The 26,196-nt window shown below is 42.5% G+C and overlaps 1 protein-coding gene across 1 annotated transcript; it reads left to right on the forward strand.

Annotated features, from left to right (window-relative positions):
• Nucleotides 1–2,543: 2,543 nt before the first annotated feature.
• Nucleotides 2,544–22,715, forward strand: fgb (fibrinogen beta chain). Its single transcript, XM_039750282.1, has 9 exons — nt 2,544–2,681; nt 3,848–3,868; nt 8,046–8,249; nt 8,384–8,567; nt 13,119–13,346; nt 16,025–16,138; nt 16,220–16,342; nt 19,136–19,421; nt 22,315–22,715. The coding sequence occupies exons 1-9, from the start codon at nt 2,607–2,609 to the stop codon at nt 22,541–22,543; spliced, it is 1,464 nt and encodes a 487-aa protein (XP_039606216.1). The 5' UTR covers nt 2,544–2,606; the 3' UTR covers nt 22,544–22,715.
• The last annotated feature ends 3,481 nt before the right edge of the window (nt 22,716–26,196 follow it).

Genomic DNA, 26,196 nt, shown 5'->3' on the forward strand with positions numbered 1-26,196 from the left:
TTAAAAGGTTTGTCCAATCTAATCCAATCATTTACATCCTAAATATTCCCATCAAACAAGCTGCTCTACATTATACACAGACAGACCTAAAAAGGCTGCTTCCCCTTACAAAAATGAAATATGTTGCCACAGGGGTGGGCAATGTCAGTCCTGGAGGGCCGCAGTGGCTGTAGGTTTTCATTCCAACCCAATTGCTTAATTAGAAACCAATCCTTGCCAATCTCAGACTTTATTTAATTTCACGGCTTGTTAGTCTGCAATGCAAGGTTCTTATATCGTACATTTTTTTCCTTTCCAAAGATATCATCCAAATAATTTGAAGTTTTAAACTGATCATTTTCAGTCTGTCACATTTTTCTATTAAGTGTTTTATTAAATCAAACAGTACATGATGAACACACAGAGATGTAAATGGGGACAAGCTAGATGGAGAACTGCTGCCTGCTTTGTCATTTACATCTTATTGCTAATAAGGAGCTATTAAAACAGTGAATGCAGCTGTTTAAGATTGAAATAAGCAGTTAAGGGTGGGGACCCTTAACAAGCGAGACCACTAAATTGAAGAATCAAAATGTCACTTAAGTAATAAGAGCTTCATCAACAATAATTGACTTCTCATTAAGAAGGAGGGTTGGAAGAAAAACCTGCAGCCACTGCGGCTCTCCAGGACCTACACTGTCCACCCCTGTGTTGCCATATGCCTGAAATATATGTGGACATACTGTATCTTTTAATAGAATGTAAAATAAGCTTTTAATGTTAAATCTGAAATATAATGAAACATATATTTAGCTTAATTAGACATATATAAAGGAAAGACCAGTGTGTGTGTGTGTGTGTGTGTGTGTGTAGGGAGCAGTCCTCTCTGCTCACGCTCAACCACAGTCATAATAACAATATATTATTATTAATATATTATATATAGGGCGGCACGGTGGTGCAGTGGTAGCGCTGCTGCCTCGCAGTTAGGACTCCCTGCGTGGAGTTTGCATGTTCTCCCCATGTCTGCGTGGGTTTCCTCCGGGCACTCCGGTTTCCTCTCACAATCCAAAGACATGCAGGTTAGGTGGATTGGCGATTCTAAATTGTCCCTAGTGTGTGCTTGGTGTGTGGGTGTGTTTGTGTGTGTCCTGCGGTGGGTTGGCACCCTGCCCAGGATTGGTTCCTGCCTTGTGCCCTGTGTTGGCTGGGATTGGCTCCAGCAGACCCCCGTGACCCTGTATTCGGATTCAGCAGTGGTAGCGCTGCTGCCTCACAGTTAGGAGACACGGGTTCACTTCCCGGGTCCTCCCTGCGTGGAGTTTGCATGTTCTCCCCGTGTCTGCTTGGGTTTCCTCCCACAGTCCAAAGACATGCAGGTTAGGTGGATTGGCGATTCTAAATTGGCCCTAGTGTGTGCTGGGTGTGTTTGTGTGTGTCCTGCGGTGGGTTGACACCCTGCCCAGGATTGGTTCCTGCCTTGTGCCCTGTGTTGGCTGGGATTGGCTCCAGCAGACCCCCGTGACCCTATTCGGATTCAGCGGGTTAGAAGATGGATGGATATATATATATATATAATAATGTTTGTTGTTGTTTTTGTAAATCAATCTGCCAAGTGGCATTATGATGAGTTGGTCTACAGTCGTGCCCGCGACTTCAGCAGGTTTTTTAATACAGGACGTATAAAAAGCACTTCAGGTCATATCGAACATCAAGACAACGACGATCGCGTTTTTCGACATTAATGGACTTGTTTTCCCATAAACAGAATTACTGAGGCGTATATGCTGTTCAAAAAAGTCCTTAGCAGCGGCGCACGCATTTTGTGCCACGACAGCTGACCAGCACACATCCAAGACATTTTGCCCAGTAGGCAGTTGTTACTTCACATCTCTCGTTTTCGCCAGATCTCGCTCTTTGAGACTTTTGTTAGTTCCCGTAATTAAATTTGAGACCGAAGGAAAGACGATTTTCCACTATGTTAAAAATCCAAGATAATAAAAAAAAAAAATCGCAATAAGCACAGGTACGCAGACGATAAAAAGGATGATTAAGTCTACAGGAAATGTTTTACAGGCATGTAAGAAGAGCTGGAACAATTGTTTTGTATCTCAAAGAGACTAATTTGACAGTGAATAAAAATAAATTGTTGTTTACTCATATGTTTATTTTTCTAACTATTTATTTTTAATTCCGATATTTTTTTATTATTTCTCGAAAGGGGAGAAATAATGAGATGCGCTTATTTATATTCAGGGTACAGGTGGTGGAGCAGTAATACTGCACATCGGGGTCTATCAGAATGAGTCGAGAGGAGATCACTCTGAGGTCAGATGAACGCTGGCACTAGCTCCAGTGTTCCCATTCCTACACACGTTAAATCAACTGTCCGTTTTTTTCTCGCTGCATATCACACTTCAGCCCACCAGGTATTGCATTAGTTCCCTTCCTGTGGGATGGCGCTTCCCGAAAAATAACTTATTAACAATGAGGCAAAGGTTAGTCAGGACACGGGCCAATGAAGCCCGCCGGAGAATCCTGTCGGCTTTATAAAGAGCAACGAGCCCCCGGTTGACCAACAGAAGGACAGGAGGGGCATCTCAAAGAGGACTCTCTCTGCTCTCATCATGAAGCGCTACCTGCTTCTCGCGCTCTTTGTAAGCGCAGCGTTCTGTGCCTCAGACTATGACGACGATGAAGAGGTATGTGTGGTGGACTGTCCTCGGATTGTTCCTTACTGGGGTTGGCTGCAGCTTCTTCGCGACCCCTCTCAGGATAGGTGGGTTTGAAAATGAAAGAATGGATGGATCGTAGGCTAAGAAAATTCATCAAAATAAACCGCTGCGTGCTGCAGAAGTAAGCTGAATTACATACTGTACATATGTGTGCGCGCGTGTGTCACTCAGTTTTATACAAATGTGAAAGGCACTATATTAGATAGATAGATAATCACTAAATTATGTGTGTGTGAAGTCACTGTATTAAAGATTTGATAGAACAAAGTCAGTGAAATATATAAAGATGTGAAAGGAACCATAAAACGTATTAGATTATAGATAGATAGATAGATAGATGTGAAAGGCACTATATAATAGACGGATAGATATATTATATAGTATATTATAATATATATATATTTTATAATATACATAATATATACAATATTATATACTATTTTAAAGATTATATAGATAAAGCAAAGTCAGTGGATTAAATATAGACGTGAAAGGCACTCTGTTAAAAATCAGAGTTAATATATTCATCCATCCATCCATCCATTATCCAACCCGCAATATCCTAACTACAGGGTCACGGGGTGTGCTGGAGCCAATCCCAGCCAACACAGGGCGCAAAGATTTAATATATTACATAGATGAAATAGTTACAAAATTATATATAGATGTGAAAGGCATTATATCTATGTGTGTGTATATATACAGTATATATAATCCAACGTCTGTCTGTATGTCTGTCCGCTTTTCACGAGAGAATTACTGAACGGATTTAGATCGTGTTTTTTTTTTTATAATGTGCTTGAGCATTCCAGTTGATTTTGCGACTTCTCACAACGCGCTAGGTATCACTTGTAGGAGTGATAGGCCTATATGCGCGCTAATCGAGACAGAGGCTATACGGGCCGAGGGGAGGGGGAAGCGTGAGAGGGGAGGGGGAAGCGTGACGTCAGGATTGGAGAGCTGGGCGGGGGATGGCTAGTAACAGATAGATAGATAGATAGATAGATAGATAGATAGATAGATAGATAGATATGAAAGATCATACAGTATATATATATATATGTATAAAAAATATGTAAAAATTTGTAAAATCTTACCACATATTAATGCATATTTGTTTTTTTTTTTTTAAGGGTGGGGTATTAGCTACACAGGTAAGACAATCACTTTTTGCCTCAGTTGCTTTCTGTTCCAGTGTTTAATGTTTCTTTCTTTTATAATAAAGTTATGAAAGACTATAAAGTGCTTCACATATATTTTCCGTTTTTTATGAATTGTTTCCACAGCATGGCTGATTTGTCAGCTACTTAATCACATTGTGCTGTATCTTATAATTCTGATTCTGATGTAATTAAAGCTCTAAATCCCTTCGCGTTTATAATTTAAAGTAAACGTTTCATATATATTTCATTGTTTTCCTCCAATCATTTCACACAGATTTCTGTTGCTGTCTATTTGATTTTATGGTAGCCTCATTTGTCAGCCCCAGTTCAGATGTCTATTTTTTATTTCCATATCTTTTCCTCTCCTGTTTTTTTCGAATTGACCAAAGCAGTACCTCATTTGTTTCACTTCGCTCCATGTGTGACAGGCCAGCTGTACCGTACATCGGTGCTCCATGTCCTGTTCACAATAGACACAATCTGGCCACTAATATGTCCTGTGACTGTGCAGCTTATGCCTAAAGCCAAGTCCTGTGACCGGCCACATAAGTCACGTAAGCCATCTCTGTGCACAACTGGGATCTACTGCTGAGAAGCAATATTTTTTAATGTGGTGTTTTGTAAATGAGAGCACATCACAGATCACAGGGATGATGTCAATAACAGTGCTGAGTGCTTTTAATATAACATTTTAGACTTTGTGGCTGGCTTGTGTCCTTTTCATTTTATTTTTGGATGCCATTGTGTGATTGATGTGCATAAAGCTTTGTCTACAATGCAGTTCTAACAGAGCCTGTAGACTGATTAGCCACAACATTAAAAAACATTATGTAGGCCCAAACAGCTCTGAGCCATCGAGTCATGGACCCCACAAGTCCTCTGAAGGTGCCCTGTGCTTTCTGGCACCAGGACCTTAGCAGCAGATCCTTCAAGTCCTGTAAGTTGTGACTTGGGGCCTCCATGGCTCGGACTTGTTTTTTCTCCTGCACACCCCACTGATGCTCAATCGGATTGAGATCTGGGAAATTTGGAGGTCAAGTCAGCACCTTGGACTCTCTGTCATGCTCCTCAATCCATTCCTGAACAATTTTTGCAGTGTGGCAGGACACAGTATCCTGCTGAAAGAGGCCACCACCATCAGTCAGGGAATAGCATCTAAAATCTTTAGGTAGGTGGGACGTGTCAAAGTAACATCCACACGAATGCCAGGACACTAGGTTTCCCAGCAGAAGTTTACCCAGTACATCAAACTACCTGTGCCAGCTTGCCTTCTTCCCATAATGCATCCTGCTGCAGGTAAACAATTCACATGATAGCTATTCTGACTTTCTGGTCATGACCTCATTTTGCATTTGGACTTATGATCCATCTTCAGGTCTGTTTATACATCTTCTCTGTGCAGTTCCTGGCAGAACACATACACTATATAACCAAAAGTATTGGGACGCCTGCCTTTACACACACATGAAGTTTAATGCCATCCCATTCTTAATACTTAGGCTTTAATATGGAGTTAGCCCACCTTTTGCAGCTCTAACAGCTTCAGCTCTTCTGAGAAGGCTTTCCACAAGGACTAGGAGTGTGTTCATGGGAATTTGTGACCAGAAGGTCAGGCACTGATGTTGGACGAGAAGGCCTGGCTCGCTCGCAGTCTCTGCTTTAATTCATCCCAAAGTTGAGGTCAGGGCTCTGTGCAGGCCAGTCATGTTCCTCCACACCAAACTTGCTCCTTCATTTCATTATAGACTTTGCTTTGTGCACTGGTGTGTGCCCAGTCACGTCGCCATCCCCAAACTGTTTCCACAAAGTAGGGAGCATGAAATTGTTGAAAATGGCTTTGTATGCTGAAGCATTAAGAGTTCCTTTCCCTGGAACTAAGAGGGCCAAGCCCAACCCCTGAAAAACAACCCCACGCCATAATTCCCCATCCACTAAACTTTACATTTGGCACATAGCAGTCAGGTGAGTCCTGTTCTCCTGCCAACCGCCAAACCCAGACTGGTCCATCGGATCACATGATTCGTCACTCCAGCGGACACGTCTGCACTGCTCTAGAGTCCGGTGACGGTGGGCTTTACACCACTGCATCTGACGCGCTGCTTTGCACTTGGTGATGTCAGGCTTGGCTGCAGCTGCTCGGCCATGAAGACCCACTCCATGAAGCTCTCCCTCTACACTGCACTGTTCTTGAGCTTTTGGAGGTCTGTAGCTGTTGACTCTGCAGAAAGTTGGTGACTTCTGCACACCTCAGCATGCGCTGTCCCCGCTTGACGTGGCCTACCGAGTTGCTGTTGTTCCCAGTTGCTTCCACTTTATTATAATACCACAACAGTTTTTCACAAATAGACTTATTGCACAGGTGCCATCCTATCCTGGTACCACACTTGAATTTGCTGAGCTCCTGAGAGCAATCCATTCTTTCACAGATGTTTGTAGAAACAGTCGACATGCCTGGGTGCTCGATGTTATACACCTGTGGCCATGGAAGTGATTGGAACTCCTGAATTCAATGATTTGGAGGGCGGGGGGGGGATCCCAATACTTTTGGCAATACAGTGTAAGTGCGTATTTATGAAATGAAACACAAATGTGACTTTGTTATACACTAAAACCTTGGACTGCGAGTTTTTTGCAAGACAAGCTAAAATTTGTAATACATTTTAACTTGATAATATGAGCAATTCGAGTAGTACGTATATGCTTTGTCTGCCAAACGTCATGTGATCACAAATGAGCCGATGGCTCTTCTCGCTCTCTTGCTGCGGGATTGTGGGTAATTGTCTCCCATTCTCGGTCTCAGTCGGCGTGCCTCACTCATATAGCCAACATCCCTACGAGCGTATACTGTTTACTATAGCGTGGTGACCACGTGTGTGTGCTGTGGCGTGTGAGTCCCTGTCTTGCACCCCAAAACACAAGGCTGAGTCTCAGTACTTTAGCAACACCAGCTTTATTCAGCTTGAAACAGCGCGGTTATTTATTGTTGCGGGATCTGCCACTCTCCTATAGACAGACACAGCAGTCAGGCAGGGTCGTGACCAGGTTAGTGGCCAAGTAATACTGTGGCCTACATATTTATAATGTTCCTTGTATCACCCATCGACGGCAGGTGCTTATAGCACAACAGCGATCTTTTCGGACTCACTTTTACAGAAAACTGCTCCAGCGCTGGGAGTCTGCGGTTGCTTCGGGACGCTCTTCTGCATGTCACCCCATTTGGAGGGGAATCCCAAAAGAGTTTAGAAACCTTACAGTGCATAAAGCATATTTTTAATTTTGTGTCCAAGTGTAGCGACTCTTCAGGCAAAAGCAACTGTCATTGGATAGGCTCCTTGTTAAAGTCGCAAACAAAGAAGACGATTCCAGTGAGCCAACAGATAGCAGGGATTCTGTTAGTTAGAGTGAAAGTCCATCCATTTATCCATTTTCCAACCCGCTGAATCCGAATACAGGGTCACGGGGGTCTCAATCCCAGCCAACACAGGGCACAAGGCAGGAGCCAATCCTGGGGAGGGTGTCAACCCACCGCAGGACACGCACAAACACACCCAGCACACACTAGGGCCAATTTAGAATCTCCAGTCCACCTAACCTGCATGTCTTTGGACTGTGGGAGGAAACCCACGCAGACACGGGGAGAACATGCCAACTCCACGCAGGGAGGACCCGGGAAGTGAACCCGTGTTTCCTAACTGTGAGGCAGCAGCGCTACCACTGCGCCAAGAGTGAAAGTCGTCCTACACAATAACCTTCCTCCTCCCGTCTCTCGTCTTCCTCACACCAGCCATGATTCTTTTCAAAGGTAAAGTGTAGGTTAATTTGTTTTATGTATTTTGTATTAATCATTTTTATATGAATAGTTTTGGGTTGTGGAACGGATCATCTGAGTTTACATTATTTCTTATCGCTTTGATATACGAGTGGTTTGGATTACAAGCACGTTTTTGGAACAAATTACGCTCGCAATCCAAGGTTCCACTGTACTAGGGAATGGCTGTTGAGGCTGTGATGCCATTCTCCTTACCTTCTTGGTCACAAATCTTTTCTCAGCCAGCCATTATGCGCCACATTCCTTTTAATAGGTTACTGTGAAAGTTAAGAACGGCATCATGGGTGCGTGACTCTTAAATGTTTGCTCTAACCACTGAGGTGTCTCATTTGCTTTAAGAAACCTGGAGCGGAAATCAACGTACGAGGCAACAGACCCGTTCCTAAGGGAAGAGAAGATACGGTTAGATCACAGCCAGCACCGCCACCCCTCAGTGGCAGCAGCTACCGGGCTCGACCGACCACTCCACCTCGTGGCAGACAAGTGGCCCAGAAGGCTGTCATCCCCGACGAGGGGGGCTGTATTCACGCCTCAGAGGAGATGGTAAGACAACACAATGAAAGAAATAGCCATGTTTGCTAAATGCAGCGCATCTTCTAATTGAATTTCAGTTGCCCACCCCGACTCTTGCGCCCTGCTTTGACCTTTAAGGCGTCCACATTTGTTTTCCTTTGCAGGGATTGCTCTGTCCAAATGGCTGCGAACTGAAGACAAACTTCTTGAAGCAAGAAAGAAACATAAAGACCTCCATCGACCAGCTGAAGACCGACGTCAATGGCTTGTCGATAACCTCTGATAACATCTATAAGTATGTGGATGGCCTCACAAATGTTGTCAGAGAGAGACAGAAGCTGACATCAGGTGAGTAAGGTGGTACTGTCATGATGCGTCACCTACATCGTTGGCACCTCTCCCCGTTTTTATCATTACACTTTCATTGACACAACTTCCTTTGCCGTTTTCCTCACTTCCCCTGAATGTTCTTTCACTTTTTACTTTATTCATCGGGGATATGCTCCTACTTCTTTCAAAAGGGGCATCACTTCAGCCTCCTGAATACACAATATACCTATGCGGACAAATCAGCAGAGGACAGGGAATAGTTTCGGGGCACCAGCCTTGGTTCAGGGTATGTTTTAAGACAAAACAAAATGACAAGACAGGCTCATTGGTGGCAGCCATCATCTACAGCCTCCATTCCAAGTACTGTCATCCTACTTTACCTGACTTTTCTTCATCCAACTGTAAGCAATAACGCCTCATTTTTTAAATCTCAGATTCGGTAGCCATGCAGATTTTTCACTATAAGGAACATTTCATCTTATGTGCCTCTGAAAATTAGTAAAATCTCAACATGCAATTGTGGTTGGCTATGCAAGCATACAGTTGTTTGCCCCCACGCGCTATGAGTTGCATCTGCAAGCCTTGTGTCTTCATCAGCCTCACTATGATACCTTTCTGCAGAGCCTGCATTTATCACTAAATATCTGTTGTGACCTGCGACCACTAGGGGGCGCTGCATCACCCCAAACTCCAGGCACAAGTCCCAGTTTTATTACAAATGATTACCTGCACAGAGGCTTCTTTATTGTACTGGCACAAGCACAATGCAGAAATGAAACTTCTCTCTTCTTCTCTTTTCCTCCACTCCTCCCAGGCAAATTTTGTCCTCTTCCACCCGATTCCAGCTCCCCTGGGTGAGGCAGAACGACTTCTTTTATCCAAGACCTAGGGGTACTTGCAGTATTAGGGCATATCCCATTGGAAGTACTTGCGGGTCAAAGCATAAGTCTTCAAAAGCAGGCATCATAAATTCCCACAGTACCTCCTGGTGGCACCCTTGGAACCCAAGAGGGCCGCTCTGCGGCACTACAATTTCCAGCATGCCCTGTGGGTTTCCATTTGGGTACCATGGCCACCATGTAGCATATGGAGTTCCCCCCACACCTGTCCTAGGTAAAGGTCCTTTGCCAGGATGCCAACACACTCCTCAAATTGTTGGTTCCTCATGCCAATGACAGGAAGTCTTTGGCTGAGAATCGCAGATCTTTTATACAGTACGTTTTGACTTCGAGTTTTGCTCAGTGTCTTTGCTTGTTTCGAAAGAGTGGTTTGATGTTCAGGTTATGATCCTAGCATGTTTATATTCTGCGTTGTTTGCAAGAACAAAAGAGCAGAAGAAATTTGACACACGAGAGGTGAGCACTCAGTCCATCAGGCTCATTTGTTTTGTTAATATCTAAGTTGTCCCAAAGTCTCATCCAGGTCCTTCGTTAAAGGTTACCAAGGCTTGTGCTTTAATTCAATGTCTTGTAAAAGGTTCCAGACCCCTTCAAGTCCTTGCGTAAAGAACTGCTTCACGGCCTTCAGTCCTCAATTTCTGCTGGTGTCCTCGAGTATGTGATTCACCATTAAGTTGAAAGAATTCTACTTTTGCAATGCCTTAGAGGATTTTGATGACCTCTGCTTGAGACTAAACAGATTTAATTCTCCGATTCTGTCAGAATAGGACATTTCCTGAAGTCCCAGGATGCACTTGGTTGTTCTTCTATGCACAGCTTCAAGTGCTGCTAAGTCTTTCTTGTAGTGTGGTGACCAAAACTACATATGGTTCTCCAGACGTGGTCTCACTAGTGTGTTATACAGTCTAAACCTAACGTCCTTTGATATATATTCAACAGTTTTAATGATAAAACCTAACATTTCATTTATCTTTTTAATTGTTTCTCTCCATTGCTTAGATCAGTGGTTCCCAACCTTTTCTATGCACCGCACCCCATGAAAATGTTTCATTTATGTCCACACCCACTGCAAAAGTAGGGTGACATTTGACGATAAAGAAGTCAAATTTTTCATTTTTGAACCACAACTTGAAACACATACAGTACTGCGGGTGAACAAAATGAACTAAAAAAAAATAAGCTTTCAACTCAATGCATAAAATTTTAATTTGAATTAAGCACTTTACATTCAGAAATCTCAATAATGTTATATATGTGCCCAAATGAAGCTTAGACAGGCGATTGATGATCCTAGGCTTTGGGTATCCCGTGAAGTGTGACTCAATGTGAAAAAAATGATACACGGCCAGTGATTGAGAGGTTTGTGGGACTGCAGACCCCCATGAAGCAATGGGTGCCGCTAAGCAATGAAACACAGTTGACAAGCTTTGTTCCCCCCAACCTGCACTGCAGTTCAAAAATAGATGTGCTGCACAGTTAAAATTGCTGCGCTACCGCCAGGACCGCCAGCAGGAGAGATGGATTGGGGGTAAGCAGCAAGTGTTGCATCTAATTCAGCCCACCTTGACGGCAAAAGTATCAATCAAACCTCATAATCAGTGACGTTTCATTATCAGAACTTACAGAGAAATCAATATAAGAGCTCACCCTTCCCTACAGATCTTTGCAAGGTCCAAATTCCATTCCTTTCTTATTCACCTTCATGAATGCTCCACACTCGCAGCAGGGAATCTGCAAGAATGGGCCTATTTGCGGCTTCTACATAGGTGACAAGGGCACACAAAATGTTTGAATCTTTTCATATCATAGAACAGGAGAACCAACTAATAAATGACCTACAAATGACGGCACACTGCAAGATACCGATAAAGTTGGACAACACACCTTATTTTGTTCCCAAACGGCGAATTTGCGAGGCTTCTCTCCCAAGCCCCAGTCCGTATGGAGTGTGCGTCACCCCGCTGGTTGTAGTGAACGTGGACAGATAGTTTTACTCACCAACAAAGTCAAGGCTGAGAATCCGTATACTTTAATATAGATTTCTGGGAAGAAGTCATACAAGTATTAGGACGTGAAAAACCATTGACAACTCGAAGGTAAAAGGACGATAATTTCCTTAACTCTTCCAAGGCTGATATCAACTTTTGTCAAAATTCAGGCGTAGAGGATGGTAGTCAGCTGTAAACTGCAACAAAACTCACCCTTTCATTTTAGTTTGACTCTCTTTGCTAGAAATAAAGTTACATAGCTTTGTTGATTCCCGCACATGCATGAGTAGCAAAGAACAAACAACCTCTAAAATGGCTTCGACATCTGGCGAGAGACCAAGGCGAATGTGCAAATTACAATACTCCATGGACGTTTTACGTAATTTCGTTGAATAGGACTCTGACTTGTCGAACTCTGAGTTTGATGCAAGTGATCTGGAGATGGATATCAGAAATGAAAGTGATGTACCGGCATCATCTGATCGGTCCCCAGCTGATCGTGGCCGTGCATTCCTGCTGACCATCGAGACGCTCCCATGTAGCCACTGCCACCAGAGACATCGAACGTGCGCCAACAGCAGCCACAGCACATAGCAACAGACGTTTTATGTTGACTTATGTGTAAAACCATTGCTTTGTGTACTCTTCAGAAAACTGAGGTTTTTGGAAAAAATATTCAGCCCTCAAAGAGTTAACCTAAAATACAATATGGCGGACGGTAAAGCAAAGGCTGAAGCAGGACCAATAGCAAAAAGGGAGCTAGGGACATACCAATATGTATTAATTAAATAGGGGGTGGAGGTAGGAAAGTACCAAACAGTCTAATGATAATATTAACACAGGCTGCTGTAGCAGCACACACCTCACTCAATTTAATTGTGGTGCAGCCATCCTCTTTGTCCCGTCTCCGGAAATGACATCTAAAGTTTGGAACGCCCGGCTTAGATGATGAGAACATTTTTTCAAAATTTATATAATAGTCACCAATGGCTCCAAAAAAAAAAAAAAAAAAAGGCAGCTCAATTTCTTTTTTTTTTTTTTTTTTACATAAATTTCATAGATACGTCCACCATGGTAGAACGTGAGCCATCCTTTTGCATGAGTGTAGTGAAGGCCCAGTTTCTTTTTTGAATCTCCAACATAGTCTAATGTACCAAAAAAACTTCCATTAGGCCTTTATCTTAATTAGGTAACTGATATATGAACTGTTTTATAATGTGGAGAAATCAAGGGTTAGTGGCTTATAATGGTGTTTAAGAGTGTTCAAGTGATATTTGGGGAAGTAGTTGGGAGTCTCTTGATGGATGGAGAAAACAGTATTTTAAAATAATAGGGAAAAGTTTTTGGAAATCTGATTTTTCATTTTCCAACCAGTTTTTTGGGACGGATTTGAATTAGATATTGAGTGATTGTATTGTGGTTAAGTGATTATTTCCTGGGGTAGTCTGTTCCCTCGTCATCCCGGGTCATCAAACTGTCCAGTAATTGAGTCCATTTATGGTGATACCAGTGCGCAGTCAGGACAGGAGCGAGTATCCTACTGATTGCTATAGACTTGTGTTAAACTTTTGATTCAAGACTCTGTTCCTTTCGAGTCCCCTTCGAACACTCCCTGGTCACACTCGTGACACCGTCACAAAAGAGCACTGGCAGTATCTCTTACACTCTCTTATCTCTTTCAGACAACAACAACGTGATCGACGAGTACACCAATGAGGTGGATGAGCAGCATGCCTTCGTGAAAGGCAACATGGACACCACGATTCCATCTAGCATCCGGCTCCTGCGGGGTGTCCTAGAAAACCTACGGTCCAAGATACAGAAGCTGGAGCAGACCTTGATTGCCCAGAGAGATTACTGCCAGAAGCCTTGCACTGTCTCCTGTAACATCCCAGTTGTGTCTGGCAAAGGTAATAACATGGCTGACCCCATTTCAGAAAGTGTACTCTTCAAACAAACAAGTTTACATTTAAAATTTGTAATAATAATGTGCTAATCATGGTGAAAATAATGGGAGGGAAAACATACATCTTATGATCTGGCTTTTGGTCTGAAACAACATAAGAACATAAGAAATTTGACAGATGAGAAGACACCCTTCAGCCCATAAAACTAATAGCTAAGGTGTCCTAATATCTTATCCAGATACTTCGTAAAGTTGTCAAGGTTCCTGTTTTAATTCCACGTCTTGGTAGATTTTTCCAGATTCCCACAATTCTTTGCGTAAAAAAAGTGCTTCCTGGCTTCAGTTCTAAATGCACTTCCCTTTAGTCTCCATTGGTGGTACGTGATTCACCGTTAAGTTGAAAGCATTCTGTGGGATCTTCATTATCAATGCCATTTAAAACAGACCTGGGTGAAGTCCCCACATGGTCTCCTCTGCTTGAGGCCGAACAGGTCTGTCAGAGTTTCAACATGTCCTTAAGTCCTGGGATGCACTTGCTTGCTCTTCTCTGCACAGCTTCAGGTGCTGCTATGTCTTTCTTGTGGCATGTTGACCAGAACTGCATACAAAACCCCAGATGTGGTCTCACCAGCTGAGCATAACATGTCTCAATTTATATTCAACAGTTTTAAAGCTATAACTTTCTACTTCTACACATTACTTAGCGCTAGAATCCCTGAAACTCATAATCCCGGCCCACCTTAAATTCCTTTGCACCTCTCTATCAGCGTCTTTTGTTTTGCAAATATGTCGATTAGCACAAGAAGCCTGCTGTCCGAGCCTGCACGTGTTTATTTGATATTTGGACTAAAGTCTTCACACGTTATACACGTCACGTCATTATTAGTACAGCATGGAAAAAGTTTCTGCTTTAGGTATGTGTTCAGCATTTCTTGCATTTCTCGCATTTCCTTTCATCCTACAATCTTTGTAGACACAGAACACACATGAAATGCATATGTTCCAAATAACGATACACTGTATTATTTACTCAATACAACTCCATGCACCTCACATGCAGATAATGAGCCTTGGCTTGAGCTGGGAGAACTTTTTGCTCGAGTTGAGCTCCGTCAAGGCAGGGGATGGGACAGCAGGCTGCTTGCTGCTTGGGCTGATCAACGCATTTACAAAACAAAAGACACTGATGGAGAGGTGCAAAGGGATTTTAGGTGGGCCAGGATTTTTTTGTAGGCTTGTATAAGATCAGCGGTTCTCAAACTTTTGGATTTCGCACCCCTCCTTTTCTACCTGGAATAATTCTGCGCCTCCTGCATAAAAGAAGATAGATGAGAATAACCCATGATACAACTAAGAAACGTATGATACTCGTGCGGTGTCATGGTATCCTATCATTTTTACTTCCATAAGATTTGCAAGCGTTCAACTAACTTCGATGAAAAATTTATTTTTTTTAAGTGCTTTAATAACTGTTAAAATGCCTTGTGTGGTTTTTGGTAGTAATTCTAATCCCAAAAACAAAGAATAAATTACAAAGTATTTATTCTTATTTAATTATTTTTTTATGTAAAGAAACAATTAAATATGTTTTAATTTTTAAAAATCTCGTAAACGAGGACACCGATGAAGTCAATCTGCGCGAGACGAATGTATTTTTGTCTGACAAATATTATACAGCTGTTAGTTGTATCATGAAAATAACCGAATACGCAGTAAATTATTTAACTCAATTTTGCAATATTGGCTACACTGCCAGTGTGGTGCAGTCGCACCGCATTACCACCTGATCTACTGTTACCGGAATGTTCGCAACAGATACCGATATGTCTCGAACTTTCTGGATTGAAAATACGAGACTATAAAAGCAGCAGCAGCGGCGTCGCTCGTCAGTTAGTAGTCATTAGATCGGTGCCTTAGAAATGTTTAATTTTAATTTTAGTTATAATGCATTTGTTGTGATTATATGCTTGCAAATTTAAATTTGAAATAAAAATGTAAAAAAATAATTTATTCGACGCCCCCCTTGTACAGCTTCAGCGCCCCACAGTTTGAGAACCGCTGTATTAGATGATGAATATATTAAGTCAACAGAAATCCCTTTAGGACAGTGTCTCCAATCTTGAATTTATAATTGATGTTCCTTTGGTTCATGTGTAGCGTTAAACTGCATTTTCCAAGTTCTGAAGCTTGTCCAGGTCTTCTTGAATAGTTTCTTCTATATAGTTGATACTCCCATATCATTAATCAATTCTGCCCATTTTTAATCCCCATCTCAAATAATTCCAAATGCTTTGTAAAAGTCAACACTGTACTCTGTTGATGTGGAACAGGAATGTCTGTTCTTCCCAGAAATTCTAATATGTATGTCTTAAGTGGAACTTGCACATTCTCTAGTTTCATGTTAAAGACGTTCAAGTTATGTTGATTCCTGATTCAAAATGAACAGATTGGCCCAGTGTGATTGTCAGAGTTTGTGCGCCCTGCAAAACTATTCAGGACTGGTACAAGTTTTACATGACAAAGAAAGTTTCTGCCTGAGAAAGTCTCGGCTCTGACTGAACACTAAGGTGCCGGCCTGTCACAGACGATCATTCACACCAGTCCAACTTCTAGTTAAAATTAAAGAAAGTCACAGATACTACATGTGGTCTTTATCAAATATGTGCTGTGCTTCTTTTACAGAATGTGAGGATATATACAGGAAAGGTGGAAGGATCTCCGAGATGTACTTGATTCAGCCAGACAGCTTCTTTGCACCTTACAAAGTCTACTGCGACATGGAAGCCAGAGAAGGCGGTAAGGAGCCACTCTGGTCTCACGCTGTGGTCGTTATTCTCTTTTGGGCATTGCACTACATCCTTTAACTCTTTATTGCAGGCTGGACGGTCATTCAAAACAGGCAAGATGGAAGCGTCGACTTTGGAAGGCGATGGGATGCCTATAGGGATGGATTCGGAAATATCGCACTCGATGGCAAAAAAGGCGTCTGTGATTCACCAGGTGAGATTTCACAGTTGGGTACGACCCCCCGTTCTCCGCTTCTCTGTACTCTTTGTCTTCTGCTAGTTAACCAGCTTGAGATCCAGTTTTGTAAGGTTATTTCTAATGCCTACATCTTCTAGTCTAAAAATTGCTCTTTGGTGTGGGATGACCGAGTCAAAGACTTTTTGAAAGTCGAACTGAATTCTGTTGTATGCTTTGCTTCGATCAACTACTACAGTAGCCTGTTCAAACAAATCTGAAAAGATTGGTTTGGCAAGATCTTCCTCTCATAAATCCTTGCTGACTGTTATTTAGCATGTTGTTTTCAGATAAGTCTTCTTCATCTTCTTCTTTTGTCTGCTCCCGTTAGAGGTTGCCACAGCGGATCATCTTCTTCCATATCTTTCTGCATCTTGTTCTGTTACACCCTTCACCTGCATGTCCTCCCTCACCACATCCATAAACCTTCTCTTTTCCTCTTACCTGGCAGCTCCATCTTTAACATCTTTTTCCCAGTATACTTAGCATCTCTCCTCTGCACACGTCCAAACCAAAGCAATCTCGCCTCTCTGACTTTGTCTCTCAACCGTCCCACTTGAGCTGACCCTCTAATGTCCTCATTTCTAATCCTTTCCATCCTCGTCACACCCAATGCAAATCTTAGCATCTTTATCTCTGCCACCTCTGTCTCCTGCTTTCTAGTCAGTGCCACCGTCACCAACCCATATAACATAGCTGGTCTTACTTTCATCCTGTAGACCAGTGTTTCTTAAACTGTGGGGCGGGCCCCTCTAGGGGGGGGGCGAAGTAACAAAAAGGGGGCGCGAAGATGTGAAAAAAAGAAAACAAGAATCGAAAATATGAAAAATATATCTATTGAAACCAAAACAAATGAGCTTCTGATACAAGAAAATTAAATATAGAGTTAGATAAATGTCGTGCGAACTTGGACCCGGACACAGACAGACGGACAACATAGTTCCACCCAACACACTGTTTATTTACAAGTTATTTACAATAAATACGTGCACTCACAACCCCAGTGCCTCCAGCACCGATTCACCCAATGTCCAGGCCACACAGTCCTGTGCCTCTCTTTCTCCTGGCCGCCTCCAGTCCTCACTCCAGCTCCGTCCTCTTCCACCCGACTTCCACTGCTGACTGGAGGGAGGCGGCCCCTTTTATAGGAACCCGGATGGGCTCCAGCTGCTTCCCGTCAATCTCCCGCGGACACACCCCCGTGTGGTGGAAGTGCTGGCTGCGCACCCGGAAGCCGTCCGGGTGTCCCCTGTCATCTTCCCCCCGGCACTTCCTGGTGTGGCGGAAGTGCCGGGCTCCTGGGATAATAAGGCACTGGGGCGCAGCCACGGGCCCCTACAGGGCTGGGCTTCCAAGCCCTTTATCCGAGGCCCCCAACATAACCAGGACGGACGTCCCCTCTCGGTCTGGAGGAGGCACAAGCCCTCCTCTGGTCCTCCTGGGCGTCGGCCGGGGACCGCACAGGATATACTGGCATCGGGGCGCCGCCTGGCGGTGGCCACGGGTCCCTGCAGGGCTGGGCTTCCAAGCCATTTACCCGAGGCCCCCAACATAACCAGGATGGACGCCCCCTCGCGGTCTAGAGGAGGCACAAGCCCTCCTCTCCTCCCCACAGTCGATAAAAGTTAAGTAGGTATAATAAAATATCCATCTATGAAATATCATTAATTAAAAAAGAACAAATTGGTATTAGTGGGCTCCTTTAAAAAAACCTGGGGGGGGGGCGATTTAAACTGTTATGAAAACTCGGGTTGCAAATATTTAAAGGTTGAGAAACGCTGCTCTAGGCCTTCCCTTTCATTCTTGCTGATAAATCACTCCTGACACTTTTCTCCACTCACTCCACTCTTTCTGCATTCTCTTTTTCACTTCTTTTCCACAATCCCCATTACTCTGTACTGTATTATACTGTACAGTCCTAATACTGTATTGATCCATCCATCCATCCATTTATTATCCAACCCACTATATCCTAACTACAGAGTCACGGGGGTCTGCTGGAGCCAATCCCAGCCAACACAGGGCAAGGCAGGAACAAACCCGGGCAGGCGCACACCGCAGCCTATTATAATGTCACACCATCCAAGCACACACAGGGTCACGGGGTCTGCGGGACAATTTAGGATCGCCAATGCACCTAACCTGCATGTCTTTGGATTGTGGGAGGAAACCCAGGCAGACACGGGGAGAACATGCAAACTCCACACAGGGAGGAAACAAACCCGGGTCTCGTAACTGCGGGGCAGCAGCGCTACCCACTGCGCAACCGTGCCGCCCTGTATTGATAGGTATTTATCTAATTTATTTCTTAATGCAGATTACATAATTTTGCATGGTACAGAAGTAAGATTAATTGGCCTGCAATTACAAGGATCCATTCTGTATCCCCTCTGGAAGTTTCCTCTCAATTTTCCAACTCATAATATTACAGAGACACCATCTTGGGAAGTTTTAGATGTCAAGGAATCTAATCGTTATTTTTTTGTGATGTAGATATGTTTTGAACGGCATTAAAAACAGTATAGTTGTATGAGCTTCAGTTTAAAAGGCGCCTTAAACTGTGAAGGCTGTGTTGTCACAGGAATGCTGGGATAGGCTCCGACTCAGGATAAGTGGGTTTAAAGACTGATGGATGGATAAATCTTAAGATATGTTTCTCAAAAGCATTAAGTAACTGTTTCCCTTATGTCTTTTTCACAAGGTTCAGATAACACTTAACGTTAAATTTTGAGATTTCTTTAAAAGATGCTTTTTTTTTTTTTTTTTAATCAGGGGAGTTTTGGCTTGGAAACAACCGAATCAGTCAGCTTACAAAAATGGGACCGACTGAGCTTCTCTTTGAGATGCAAGACTGGAGTGGCAACACAGTGTCAGCTCATTACAAGCAGTTTACTGTACAAAATGAGGCGACCAACTACATGGTGGCTATTGCTGGTTATGATGGCACAGCGGGTAATGCTCTTCTGGAAGGAGCCCAACAACTCTTTGGCATCAACAGGACAATGACAATCCACAATGGCATGATGTTCAGCACCTCAGACAGAGACAATGACAAATGGTGAGCGTCTTTTCAAATATTCTGTGAAATCCGATCTGATGTAAAACTGAGGGTTGTGTAGCTTGCCTTATAGCTTTTAGAAGGAAATAAGAGTGGCAGCGCCATGCAGAGAGCTCAGCGACTAACTTCTGGAAATTTGCCAATGTTAGTAACCTGTTTTATGATATTCTGCTCATATGAATTAATTATGAATGCTTTGAAATGCTTATGAACGTGCATCCTGACTCGCTAGTTCGAGAAAATCCCCACGTACAACGCATCTTGATGTCTAATTAAGCAAGACATCAAGCTTTTTTGGGGTTTGCCTCTTTTTTTTGACCCACTAGACCCAAACAAACCCTAATTTCTAGGCCACTTTGAACCACATTTTGTGCAGGAAATTACACACATATGACGAAGAGTAAAGCGATAGGCGTCTTCAGCAGTATAATCTATATATACAGTGGAACCTCGGTTTGTGAGCATAATTCCTTCCAGAAACGTACTTGCAGTCCAAAGCACTCGTATATCAAAGTGAATTTCCCCGTAAGAAATAATGGAAACTCAGATGATTCGTTCCACAACCCAAAACTATTCATTTAAAAATGATTAATACAAAATATAAAGTAAAAATACATAAAACAAATTAATCTGCACTTCACCTTTGAAAAGAATCATGGCGAGTGAGTTTCTAAACTCTTGTGGGATTCCACCCAAAATGAACACGCGGAAGAGTCCCAAAGCAATCGCAGTCTCCCAACGCTGTAGCAGTTCACTGTAAAAGCGTATCCAAAAAGATTGCGGACATGCTATAAGCGCCTGCCGTCGATGGGTGATACAAGGGACATTATAAATGCGCAGGGCACAGGACTACTTGGCAACGACCCTGCCTGACTGCTGTGTCTGTGTATAGGAGAGTGGCAGATCCCGTACAATAAATAACCGCGCTGTTGCTGTTTCAAGCTGAATAAAGCTGGTGTTGTTAAAGTACTGAGACTCAGCTTCGTGTTTTGGGGCGCAAGACGGGGACTCGCACGTCACAGCACACACACACAGTCACAATGCTGTAGTAAACAGTATACACTTGTACGGATGTTGACTATATGAGTGAGGCACGCTGACTGAGAACGAGCATGGGAGACGATTACCCACAATCCCACAGCGAGAGAGAGAGAGAAGAACCATCGGCTCAGTTGTGATCACGTGACGCTCAGCAGACAAAGCGTATACGTACTACTCGTATTGCAAAACACTCATAAACCAAGTTACTCGCAAACTGAGGTTCCACTGTGTATAAAAGCCAAATACCACTGACTCACTCATCGCGAAATCTCCAGAACCATGACGACTTGGGACTTGAAATTTGGAGTGTAGGTTACCCTTGGCCCATAGGTGCTCGCTAAGAAACAGTTTTAAAGATTTTGTGGTACAAGCGCGAAATTTTTTTTTAGTTCTTTAGACCCGTTTATATGTTTGTCCGCTTCTCACGAGAGAACTACTTAACGGATTTAGACCGGGGTTTCTTTCTATAATTTGTTTGAACATTCCTTTGAATTCATCGTCAACTACTTAATGCTAAGTATCATACTGTAGTTCGCTCGTGGTACCGATTTATTAGCGCGAATCCGAGAGAGACTCATCGGGCTGCGGGGCCCTCCTCACTCACACGTCTGTCTCGAGATGTAACCTTAACTCCGCTTCTCACGAAAGAACTACTTAACGGATTTAGATCGGGGTTTCTTTCTATAATTTGCTTGAACATTCCTTTGAATTCATCGTGCTAAGTATCATACTGTAGTTCGCTCGTGGTACCGATTTATTAGCGCGAATCCGAGAGAGACTCATCGGGCTGCGGGGCCCTCCTCACTCACACGTCTGTCTCGGGATGTAACCTTAACTCCGCTTCTCACGAAAGAACTACTTAACGGATTTAGATCGGGGTTTCTTTCTATAATTTGCTTGAACATTCCTTTGAATTCATCGTGCTAAGTATCATACTGTAGTTCGCTCGTGGTACCGATTTATTAGCGCGAATCTGAGAGAGACTCATTGGGCTGCGGGGCCCTCCTCACTCACACGTCTGTCTCGAGATGTAACCTTAACTCCGCTTCTCACGAAAGAACTACTTAACGGATTTAGATCGGGGTTTCTTTCTATAATTTGCTTGAACATTCCTTTGAATTCATCGTGCTAAGTATCATAGTTCGCTCGTGGTACCGATTTATTAGCGCGAATCTGAGGGAGACTCATCGGGCTGCGGGGCCCTCCTCACTCACACGTCTGTCTCGAGATGTAACCTTAACTCCGCTTCTCACGAGACAACTACTTAACGGATTTAGATCGGGGTTTCTTTCTATAATTTGCTTGAACATTCCTTTGAATTCATCGTGCTAAGTATCATACTGTAGTTCGCTCGTGGTACCGATTTATTAGCGCGAATCCGAGAGAGACTCATCGGGCTGCGGGGCCCTCCTCACTCACACGTCTGTCTCGGGATGTAACCTTAACTCCGCTTAGTTAGCGAACAAAAGGACTACTTAAATCTACTTATTGTTCTCATTAGCAGAACAATAACAGAACACTTACTTCCACAAAGAAACGTAATTATACAAAACTAAAATATTATATGGAGACAAAATAAATAATTATTATAAATATATAAGAAGTATTTTAAATGAAAGAGAAAAGACATAAAAGAAGCGGGGGTTGATTCATTTCAAACCTTTTTTTTTGTAAAACTTGAGTTATGTGTATGGAATGTTATTTGTTTTTAATAAAATCAATAAATTTATAGCAAAAAAAAAAGAAGTATAAACAGAAAACACTGAACCTGAACTTGCGGACACATAACACACGGAATGAATGATTAAACTAAAAGTATCAGAGACTAACTTGTGCTAAACTGTTTTTCCAGGGACCCTGGTGATCCCACCAAGCAGTGCTCCAAAGAAGATGGTGGTGGATGGTGGTACAACCGCTGCCACTCAGCCAATCCAAACGGCCGATATTACTGGGGTGGAGAGTACACCAAAGTAATGGCCAAGCATGGCACAGATGATGGCGTCGTATGGATGAACTGGAAGGGGTCCTGGTACTCCCTGAAGGCAATCAGCATGAAAATCCGGCCATTTTTCTCCTCATAAATGTAAAGCCAGTATGGCCGAAGCTGACAAGACTCTAGAAGTGGACTTGCCTTGCTTTTAATGTCTGACATCTTTAGCTGAATGCACATAATGTTGAAAGTGAACCTACTGAGTGTGAATTTCCATTCTTCCCACAATATGCAATACCAGTTTGGGGTCATGCTTTTTGATAGAAATTGATACCTTTTTTTTATCAAAATACCATTAAAATAATTTAAGCTATTACTGCTTAAAATAACTGCTTCTTAATTTATTATTCATGTAAGGCAATTCCTTCAGTGTCCAAATGGTCGGCTCCCTTAGCTTCTGCATTTTAATTGTGAAATCCTTCTAAATTGCAATAGCACCACTGAAACCTGTTATTCTGTTCACTTACGTTCCAAGGTACTGGCACTCCTAGAATTCAGTTAGGGATCATAAAATGGCCAACATCAAACAGCTTTCTCAAGAAACACGTCAGTCCATTGTGTTTCTGCAGAATGAAGGCTACTCCGTGTGACAGATTGCCAAGAACCTGAAGATTTCATGCAAAGGTTTCATTTACTGTCGTGAGAGAAGAGGGGGGTACTGGATCTAACCAGGACAGAAAAAAAGAAGGGCAAGGCCAAGATGGACAACTACATAAGAAGAAAAGGACTTCAGAGTGTGTAGTTTGAGAAACAAATGCCTTACAGGTTGTCAGTTGTTATCTTCTCTAAATGCACTCCAAATACCAGTGGTGTGAATTTAAAGAAGAAACCAACTAAGGACCTGTAAGGTGTTTGTTTCTCACCATACACACTCTGATGTCCTCATCCTCTTAATGCAGTTGCCCATCTGGGCCTTCCACTTCTTTTTTTTTTTTTCCTATTCTGGTCTGATCCAGTTTGTTCCCTTCTCTCAAGACAGTAATAGTCACCTTTGTTGAAATCTTCAGTTTCTCGACAATCCACCATATGAAATTACCTTCATTCTGCAAAACAAAAATAGAGTCGGGCATGTTTCTCGATTATTGTGGCCATTTTTGAACCCAGAATTGAACTTTAGGAAAGCCAGTACTTTGTACCACAAGTGGACGGGATGACAGGTGTCAGCGGAGGTTAGGTAATTACAAAGGAGTCTGTAATAACCTGTTAGCAGGTAAAGGGAGGTGACCATCAGGACAGGCTGCAGTCATACGTGAATAATAAACTAAACATCAGGCATTTCAGGCGGTAATCGCCGTTATACACACTAGCGATGCCTTGGCTGTATTTTTAAATCAATGTAATTGCATCTTGATAAATAATATATATATATATAAAAAACTTTATAAAAACCACACTTATATTAAGTGTAGTAAAAAGTCAAAAATAAGTCTCTCATACATCACTTGTAAAATAAGTGTGGGCGCTTTTGCTAAGATTCTATTGATTGATGAAAAGCGGCCATACTTATTTTACGAGTGATGTATGAGAGACTTATTTTTGACTTTTTACTACACTTTTTAACTTAATATAAGACTGGTTTTTATAAAGTATTTTTTTATATATATTATTTTCAACTTTTTAGTCTTGGGTTTGTTCTAGTATAATTTTGTAATCAACACTTCCTTTAATATTGCTATCCATTACTAGCGCCATCTATTGGTGAAATCTTGAACTGTTCTTCATATGAAAATTTCATTTCTTAATTAACATGGATTAATTGATCAGTTAGTGAAACTGATTATTGATTCATGTATTGTCATCGGAAGTGAGTAAGTGTGCAAAATATCAAGTCATTTGGACAATAGGGAGTGGGTTAAATATCGATTACAAGATTTCTACCAGGCAGCCAACAGGTGAAGTTAAAAGAAGCGCAGTAAAAAGGTATCAATTTCTGTCAAAAATACGAACACTTTTGTCTGAAACAAAACTTTTGACAGGTATGCAGAGTATTTCCAGTTCAAATAGTTTTACTTTGAGAAAACAACTTTTTGTGATGTTGTAAGATTGTGTTTAGTGAACAAAGGGACTGCAAATTGACAGGATAGCATTCCACGTATCTTGTCATTCTTAAAATAAATAACACTTTCAATTGTTTCATGTACTCTGTATACACTTTAAAGTTACTCAGTGGTGTTTAAACAAGATGTTAAAGAAGAATTCATGTGTGTTCACTTACTCATTTTCCAGACTTGCCTGTTCCAGTTGCATGTGTATGGAGTAAAGAAGACTTGTTTCATATATCATCTTACTGAAACAGTGAAAATCAATAAAAATATTACAACTCTTGTCGGCCTTGACACTGTGTTTATGGACCATTTCTTTATTGATCTCTCACAAGTGTTTATCTACTTAGCTTTTATCCTTGGCCAATATCCACTGAACCAGCAAAACTAATTCATCTAGAACAGAGGTAGGTAATGTCGTGTTACCGGCCTCAAGCCTAGGGGAACGTGGGCCTGGTACAAGCCACTGTTGCTACAGGGTGATGCCACAGCGATATGGTGAAAAAGCATAAAAGAAGCAGGCAGCAGTCACGAGTCTCAGATCAGACTTCTCTGTTCTGCTTTATTCTCATTTACCCAGAAATATAGTTACGATTACATCTTGCCTGAAGAAGGGGCCTGAGTTGCCTCGAAAGCTTGCATATTGCAATCGTTTTAGTTAGCCAATAAAAGGTGTCATTTTGCTTGACTCTCACTACACCCTGAAATATCTAAATGCTTTAATCTCTGCATAGATCAACATGACAATCAGTTAAATAATGGTGCATGCCAATCTCCTCTGCAGAACAATAGTAGCAACACATTTTCTTTGGTTCAACAATAGTATTGTGGTCAGCTATCAAAGAGGACCTGATTAGAAACCAATGTCCCCAGAACTCGTTCATTTTCAAAGGAAGCGGGCAGTTCTGCATCACCACATTGTGAGTGAATGAGATACTAATTAAAGCAGTCTGACTATTCAAAGGGTGGCACGGGGGCGTAGTGGGTAGCGCTGCTGCCTTGCAGTAAGGTTCGCTTCCCGGGTCCTCCCTGCGTGGAGTTCGATTGTTCTCCCCATGTCTTCGTGGGGTTCCTCCTGGTGCTCCGGTTTCCTCCCACATTTCAAAGACATACAGGTTAGGTGGATTGGCGAATCTAAATTGGCCCTAGTTTGTATGTGTCCTGCATTGGGTTGGCTGGGATTGGCTCCAGCTGACCCCCGTGACCCTGTGTTTGGATTCAGCGGGTTGGAAAATGGATGGATGACTATTCAAAGCAGGTGACTCTTTTGCAGTCAGCCAGTCATTGTCCAACCTGCTGTCTAACACAGGGTCACGGGAGTCTGCTGCAAGACAGGTTAAATATTTATGTCCTGTAGATAGACATCAACAATAACCTGTACCGGAATTTTCCAGAAATTTTGCACTGGTTTGTACATTATACTGGCAACACACAGAAATAATTCCAGAAAAGTAGTCCACAAACAGCTAGCCTCTTCACATGGGGTCACACTTTTGAAGGACAGGACTCTTGACCAATAAATGAGGAGGACAGGTGGGTCTGTGCTGAACTTTTATCCTATCACTGCAATAATGTTCACACTGTGCAGCTGAGCAACATCAATTCAATGTCACTGCCCTAGAAAACAAGAAAACTGGGAAAAGACAAAAAAATATAAAAGCGCTAGAGGCTCTGCCCCCTGCTCACTTCGCTTGCCAACCCC

This window comes from Polypterus senegalus, chromosome 4 (assembly GCF_016835505.1).
Source record: "Polypterus senegalus isolate Bchr_013 chromosome 4, ASM1683550v1, whole genome shotgun sequence".
Lineage (NCBI taxonomy): Eukaryota > Metazoa > Chordata > Cladistia > Polypteriformes > Polypteridae > Polypterus > Polypterus senegalus.

What these genes read in the sequence shown, in the direction of transcription:
- fgb (XM_039750282.1), top strand. Translation starts at nt 2,607, where the DNA reads ATGAAGCGCTACCTGCTTCTCGCGCTCTTTGTAAGCGCAGCGTTCTGT. An exon ending in GTGGGGTATTAGCTACACAG is followed by an intron (nt 3,869 to 8,045) that starts GTAAGACAATCA and finishes ATTTGCTTTAAG; the next exon opens with AAACCTGGAGCGGAAATCAA. An exon ending in TTCACGCCTCAGAGGAGATG is followed by an intron (nt 8,250 to 8,383) that starts GTAAGACAACAC and finishes TTTCCTTTGCAG; the next exon opens with GGATTGCTCTGTCCAAATGG.